The sequence below is a fragment of the Montipora foliosa genome, chromosome 1 (assembly GCF_036669935.1).
Source record: "Montipora foliosa isolate CH-2021 chromosome 1, ASM3666993v2, whole genome shotgun sequence".
NCBI lineage: Eukaryota > Metazoa > Cnidaria > Anthozoa > Scleractinia > Acroporidae > Montipora > Montipora foliosa.
The window spans coordinates 66,482,569-66,490,068 of record NC_090869.1 but is presented as its reverse complement, the minus strand read 5'-3'; the positions used below and the strand labels follow the sequence as shown (position 1 = coordinate 66,490,068).

The 7,500-nt window shown below is 40.6% G+C and overlaps 2 protein-coding genes across 2 annotated transcripts in view; both read right to left on the bottom strand.

Annotated features, from left to right (window-relative positions):
- Window positions 1-1,154, bottom strand: part of LOC138005830 (inactive phospholipase C-like protein 1) — a 47,095-nt gene extending 45,941 nt beyond the window's left edge. Inside the window, exons 1-2 of the mRNA XM_068852007.1 lie at window positions 821-1,154; window positions 591-740 (exon numbers count right to left, since the gene is read on the bottom strand). Of these exons, the coding sequence (XP_068708108.1) occupies window positions 591-740; window positions 821-1,043 (373 nt within the window). The 5' untranslated portion in view covers window positions 1,044-1,154. The remainder of the gene's footprint in view (window positions 1-590; window positions 741-820) is intronic.
- Window positions 1,155-5,628: 4,474 nt separating this feature from the next.
- The window catches only part of LOC138005625 (plastin-3-like), an 18,636-nt gene continuing 16,764 nt past the window's right edge, over window positions 5,629-7,500 (bottom strand). The window contains exon 13 of the mRNA XM_068851828.1: window positions 5,629-6,286. Within this exon, the coding sequence (XP_068707929.1) occupies window positions 6,134-6,286 (153 nt within the window). The 3' untranslated portion in view covers window positions 5,629-6,133. The remainder of the gene's footprint in view (window positions 6,287-7,500) is intronic.

Here is a 7,500-nt window from a genome sequence, read left to right as displayed (position 1 = left end):
ACGTGTAATATGTTTACACTTGTCATTCTTACATCGTGGGTGTTCTCTGATATCTAAACGCAATTTCGGTGTTTTGCAGTCATAACAGACGGAAGAATCTGTTTCTTCGTATTTTTAATAGATCAAGCGGCCAAATATACTCAACGATACTGCAAGGCCGAGAGAACTAGATTTTACTGTCCTCCCCGTCCTCGTGATGACAAGCAAGACGACCGCTGAAATCTCATTTTCTCCAAAATACGTCCTCATGGGCAGTAGTGTCTTTTCAAAGGGCGTCGTATCATCAAAACAGCGACCGGGATCGAATGATTCATTTATCGTGGCTTTACGAAACTTATGCTGTCAAACGTTAAACGCCTTTTATATTTAGAGCTGAACAAGCGATGACAAGTTATGTTTGTAAATACTGCTGCAGGTACACGTCACTTCGACCACTGCTAGTAAACCATTCTCAACAATTTCGATTATGTCAAGATTCGCTTAGGCTGCAAAACTTTGCAGGTAAAATTAACCCCGAATCAGCTGAATTGATGACAATCGAATGAAGGTCAATACTAGAACTCATATCAAAACTGCTCAACAAAACTTACTCCTCGCTTTGTCAGGCTTCTTGGAAGACGGACGCCATCTCAAACTGGACAGGTCCTCATCCAGAAAGAAAAATCTTTGATACTGTCGCGAATTCGAACGAATTTTCATCAGCTCTGAGCCATTCTGCATGAAAGTAAGGCAATCTGCAGCTGGCAAAAAGAACGGGAATTTACTCATTTAATTCTCTGAACTAACATTGCAAATGCTTACATACTTAGTTCACTCTTACCATTGATGATTCGTTTGTCCTCTGGGCGAGCGATGAACGAAACAGACTTCTGCAGCGTACGTTTCGAACTTTTGCCATCTTTTTTTAGAACGCTCGATTTCCTTGGGATGACACCACCTGGTGTATCTTCGACATTGTCACCTCTCTCCTCCAAAACCTCGCTTTCTCCATTAGCGACTGGAGAATACGTTTTGCCTTGCTCTACCAAAGCGAAATCGGCCATATCAGAAGAAAAGGAAGTAAAAAATCATGCTTTTTTGAGTGGCATCTGGCCTCTAATGTGTTTTGATCGCAGTGAACTCTGCGGGTTCAATTGACGAGATAACCTATTGTAGCTAAGGACTGGGAACTAACATGAAAAGAAATATTTACCGGCGGTTTTTTCTAAATTTAATTATTTGTAGCAGGTTGATCTCCAATCAAATGAAACCGATCAATTCAGAATATGAATTTCAATTAAGATAAGTTATATTTGAATTGGAAAGGTTAATACATTTTGAACAAGTATAAAATAAAATAAAAATCATTTACTTCTTGAATGAAGCGACAGAATATTTTATTTTATCTTCAATTTTCGCGGGAGGAATACTCCGGACCTGCTGAAAAATCGCATCTGACCTATCTCACATGAGATTAACCTTAAAACCAAAATGGTCTGAGATTTAATTACATATTTTGGCCACTGACCGTTTTCAACATATGCCAGACTCCCAAAGAAGACCGCAGAATATCGCAGAATATTTATTGCAATTTAATGGCAGAAAAACGTACTTCAGGTAGAGACAGAGACAGAAAGACAAAAAACGACCATAAGGAGAGTCTGCAAAAGAGTCCTAGACCCCATGTAAAAGCAGACCACAATATTGTCGCGATCGAAAAAAAAAACATTTTAATGTTGCACAACTTTGGGAAATCAAAGGTTGCACATATAAGTACTTATTGAAAAGTTTCTTCTCAGATCATGGGTTTATGTATGCTGTCGAGTGCTGTGGGTAATTCAAAAGCGTCACTTACTTCGGCCAGTACACACCAGGCACATCCAAAACAGCTAATTTCATTGTTTTCGGTTGTTCTAAGAGTAGTTCATGCCATCTTTTGGCTTCCAGGTACAATTAGTAAGCGAAGATTGATGTAGAAAATGGTTTGAACCCAGGAGTTACTTACCTCGATGGAATTTGATCGTCTGGGTGAAAGGAGTACTGAGAAGGAGTGTTGGTAGTCAACTTAACCGTGGCGGAAGTCATCTTCAGAGTCAAGGCCAACAGGACTGCTTTCACGCAGACGATCAAATTCCATCGAGGTTTGACTGGCGCGGACTGGCTGACTGACTGAGTGACATAATTGTCGCTGCTAATCGCCGTCGCAAAGTACAGCAACGACGCAGCTCAACAAGGTCGAACCGAAAGCATACAATGGCGCCTCTGGCAGCCGCTATACGGTCCATGTGCGACCTTGGCGCACAGCTTACAGCCAGCTGGAATCGGCTGTATGCTGGTTTTTGCCATATACGAACGGGCTAGTTTAAAAGAAGATATAGTTGCCGAAAAAACTATTTCAAACCAAGAATTTTAATTATAAAAGCTCCTAATTAATAGAAAGTTGGTCCAGGAAACTAGTCTTTCAATTGTACTATCGCCCTTGGTTTACCTCCGACAAGAGAAATGGCGCGTAATTCGAAGACGTCCTTCTATAGCCCCTGGTCAGCCTGGTGAGCGAGGAAGATCTATGCTCTCCTCGATTTAATTGTTTAGCTAATAAGAGACAAAAATTGGTTTCGCAAGAAATCTTTTTCTTATGTTGGAAATGCACTCAGATATCGCGCTCGTTCACAGGCAAAGGAAGGTCAGCGGAGAGGTCAAGTTTGCCGGTCAAGTTTGAGGTCAAGTTTCAACTGCCCCGGGGAAACTGAAGTGCGGCAAAACCACGACGACATTTTTACGAGCGTTACCAGAAAACGAGAAGCTCTATTCTGCCCAAGACCAGCGAATTATTTTTCGTGCAACAAGGCTTTTGCGCGTGTTCACAAAAAAGGCTTTCGAGTCGCGGACTGGACAGTTCAGCTGTACTAGATATTGAAATACAAACAAAATTACTTTTGCTTATGAAATGCAATCACTTTTTTGAAAGTCACTTGAAGCTGTTTGTTTAGTTCCTCTGTGAAAGAGGAAGTGAAAGGACAGGAAGCAAGAAATATGCAAAGCTGTCGCAAGCGTAAAGAAGAGAGTTTCGAATCTCCTTGCACGCAGATCCGCCCTCATCGTAACTGACTGAACTGATGCCGCAGTTTTAAGTTAGACTTCACTGGTAAGCGGCCAACTATCTTTGAAAACCTACCCGTTTAATAGCCTGTATATTTTTTAGGCAGGATGCATGTTATAAGCTTAGGTTCTCACTGAAGAACAGCTGCAATTGTTTTTGTTTCTGGCAAAACTTACTTGTCTACTTGATTACTGTAAAGTGTTACAATTTACCACATTGAGAACATTTATCGGGAGAAGTGCTTTTGTCGTATTTTTCTCGTTTTTTCTTAATTGAAAGTCTTTATACGTTGGATCTTATCATCAGCTTCCGGATTTCACCGGCTTGTGTCGAGACTTATGACATAAATGCAAATATTCTTTACAATTTCACGCAATTCATTTACACAAGTTAGAATTAAAAGTTGTTTCCTGACAAAAAGATGTCTTTAAAATACGTAATATGTTCCACTAATCGACATTGTAATACAAATATTGACTGTACAATTTACTGAATGCAAAACGAAATAAAAGGAAAATATTATTGGAAAAAATTGAAGAACCACCGTCAGCCTTCTCTTCGCAGCGACTGACCCGGATTTGAAGCACTTTGTAAAGTCCTCTTTGTAGCGCTCTTTGTAACTTTGTCAGAAAGCTGGAGGTACATCCCATGTCATTTAACGTTTCCCTATTCATCGGGCAGTTACCCATAGCTTTGTCTCGTCGGCCATGTTTGTTAATTTAAATAATGCTTCGACATGCTTCTTTCTCGAAACGATAAAAAGGCAACCTTCGGAGTATTTAGATTCACTGGAAATGTTCTGTGTTTTCCTTCATGCGTTGACTTTCCTCCCCGCAGCGATTGGTAATGGTTTCATTGTGATAACAACTTTTAAGAGTCCGTCGCTCCAAAAGCCTTCCTTTGTTCTCTTGGGCTGTGTAGCGTTTGCCGATTCTCTGACCGGTTTTCTGGCACAACCAGTATCAATGGCATACTTCGTAGCGAGACTTCGAAGACAATTCTCTTTAGCTTGTTTGCTCGGGGTTATAAAGGAATGCTTGGGTTGGCTTTTCAGCGGGATTTCTGTGAGTATCATAGCTTTATTGAGCGTCGAAAGATACCTTGTCATACATTTGGGTCTTCGCTATGATCGAGTTATTACTCTAAAAAGACTTCTCTTGATTTATTGTATATTCTGGGTTTGTCTCGTTTGCCTGGGAATACTTCGCTTCTTCGTGTTGAGCAACAAACTTTACGTACTGTTTCATTTACCTTTCATGTTCTTGGGACTTTTCATTCTTACAGCAAGCTATTATAAAATTTATAACTGTATTAGGCGACAAAGGTTGATCAAACCTATCACATCTGCCCAACAGAAAAGAAACAGTTCTTTCGACATGGCAAAGTACAGGAAGATAACCTCAGCCATGCTGTTTTGTGTGTGTTTTTACTGGTTATTTTTCGCTCCTTTTGTGTGCGTTCTACTGGTGTATTTGTTGCTGAGAAATACGGAACGCGTGGAAGGCCCCTATGATGTCTCCACGACTATTGTCCTTGCAAACGCTGCCGTGAATCCAGTTTTATATTGCTGGAGACTGAGGTTGCTCAGACAAGCAGTGTGGAGAAATATAAAACAAATGCTTCATATGGACTCCGAGTAGATACTAGTCAGCAAGATCGCCAACTAAAATTATCAGACTTTCATTCACCTATTTGGATCTGCTGTATTACTTGCACGTGACCAGCTCTGCGATGGTAAGAGAGCGCAATCGCGTGTGTCAGTCCCATTCAGTCTGGCTTTGCAACAGCTCAAGTTGCTTCATTAACTGCGATAACTTCACTTAGGATGGATTTGTTATCCTCATGTCCTACCATATATTTTTGTTTAAAACTGGAGACAAATAATTTGCCATGTAACTTCCCGTCAAAACACCGCGCGTTCCAGCAGTGCGACCGTGCCTTATTTTTCTTTTAATTTAAATATCTTTGCATTCCAAGAATGAATTAGATAAGAGCGTTTCTCTAAAAATTTCCGATCTTTCCCCTGCAGTCTCAAATGGATTTACTCTTAGACACAACACGAAAAGAAAGAGCCGCCACTTTAACCAATTAGGAGAAGCCACGTTACGGGTGACAGCTTCTGCCATTTTTTTTTTCAGGGACATAACTATCTTTTGCGGGAACGGGTATTCTAATAGCTTTATTTGAGACTGCGACCCATGTCATAAGGACACTCTTCTGTAATTCTCTCATGTGCATATATGTTTGCCCCAAACTAGCTCATTCAGGGGGACATTTCGTGTATTGGCTTACATGAAACGTTGAACTTACGGATTAGTACCGAGAGAAATTTTGTCTCTTCGCTTCATGATTGGCTTTTGAAAAAATCACATGACACATTCTCAGCCAATCAGAGGTAAAGGCAAAATCAATGGTGAACTGAATGGCTCGTGTTTACGCACCACCTATTGCCTTAAGTTACAATCTGCATCTCCGTTCCCTTCGCATGTGCGAACCAGGCTTTACCTGCCTTAAAACCAATTTATTAATAAAGGAAAACAACACTTTACTTTTTTTTGGAAAATATTTATTCTTTTTAATGACTAGAAGGACCACGCTCTTTACTACAAAAGTCCATTCGTTAATGACTGCCGAATTACAAACATGGGTTTTGTGTTAATAATACTGTCATTAACAATACATTCGTAAATGATTAGACTGTGCTTCACAACAATTCTCTACTTTGCCGTAGAGGCTGGGGATATGAATATATATTCCACACAATGGTATTTATAAAATATGCTGTAATTCCCTTTATTACTGATACTTTAATTTGATGTTACTTTTAAATAATTTGAAATGTGTAGCTAAAAACTCAACCGGCCTCGTGCACAATCTAGTGTTTCCTTAGTCCAGGTGACTTAAAGCAGTAACTTTTGCTTGTTTACAGGCTACAGCTGTTCATTGGTGAGCTCAAAATTTTATTATATTCCTAAAGGGTAAAACATCTAGTCTTCTTTTTTCTTCCTTTAAAGGTCAACCGAAGTTTAAAGACTCGTGCTGTTGAAACTTCTTTTATTCCATAGCGAGAGCTGTAGCCACCAGACAAGCAAATACTGTTAACACCATCTTGGGTTTAACTTCTGCCAAGTCATCAGGCAAAGCATAGGTTGTGGCTCCAATCTTTCGGGCAACACTGAGGGCGTATTTGGCGTTTTCGTGTCTTTCCTAGTAACACAGAGAGCAGAAGATATAAACAGTTAAGTCTGGTTTTCACTAGCGACGCAAGCACAAACGGAAGCATACGGATCAAATTTTTTTCTTTCTCTTTCCGCTTGCGTTTCTGCTTGCGTCATGTGAAACCGAAACGCAGCATAAGCACAAGGAAATTTGCTAGGTCTGGCCAATCAAAGCAATCGTTCCAGATTCCCCGCGTCTGAGCATTCAAACAAAATGGCGGTTGCCGTGGTTGATTTTGATGCTTATGCTGACGTTCGTTTTCACTGAGCATAAGCTGCTTATGCTTGTGCTTTGTGCTTGTGTCGCTAGTGAAAACCAGGTTTAAGGAGACTTAAAACATGGGCACCCAATTAGCCATTCTTTCACAATTCATCAAAATATATCATGGCCAAAAAATAAACCAAATATAAGCCTTTTGGGAACGATTTCTCTACCCGCTGGGAAATTTTTATCTGTTCCGCACGCCTAGCAGAAACAGACCAGAAATTCCGTTTGCCAGCAGGGCAGGGAGGAGGTGTCCAAACCCAATCGAAGGGTACATTGACTACAAAATAGCCCTCACAACAGAAATATTTCTCCCAGGAGAGGCGGAAGCGCGAGCGGCACATTGAAAACAATATGCCTGCACAGCAAAAATCCTTTTTCCCAGGAACTTCCATTAACAGGAGCTCGTTACCTGCGTCCTCCATCTTTCACAGTAACTCTCTGAGTAAACCCTTTCCCGTATCTTTATATTTTCAGAAGCACCTCCCAGAGGGGATTCAGTGGGTGTTTTCACAATTGCCAATCATAAGAGACCTATCGTTAGCCATCTACTACGTCACACACGTATGTGACGCATGTGAACCACTTACCCCATGTCTCAGTCACATACGTCAAAATATAGTAGTTTTAAAAATAGAAAGATACGGGAAAGAGTTGACTCAAGGTTACAATGCATATGGAAGCTCCAAGTAATGGGTTTCTGCCAATACGTCTTTTCAGTTCCAGCCAGCAGATACACACCTGGCTGGGGAACACCTCCTTTGGGTGCCCCTGTTAAAAGGATGAGAATACTAGTTCTAATCTAATTCAAATATCAAACGTCTCGCAACAATGCTACGAACGAAATGTTAAATGCCGGAATAATTGCATTGATTGGTAGATTAACAAGTTTTTAACCTGGAAAATGGATGAAAAGAGCGACTGTACAAGTGAGTGCA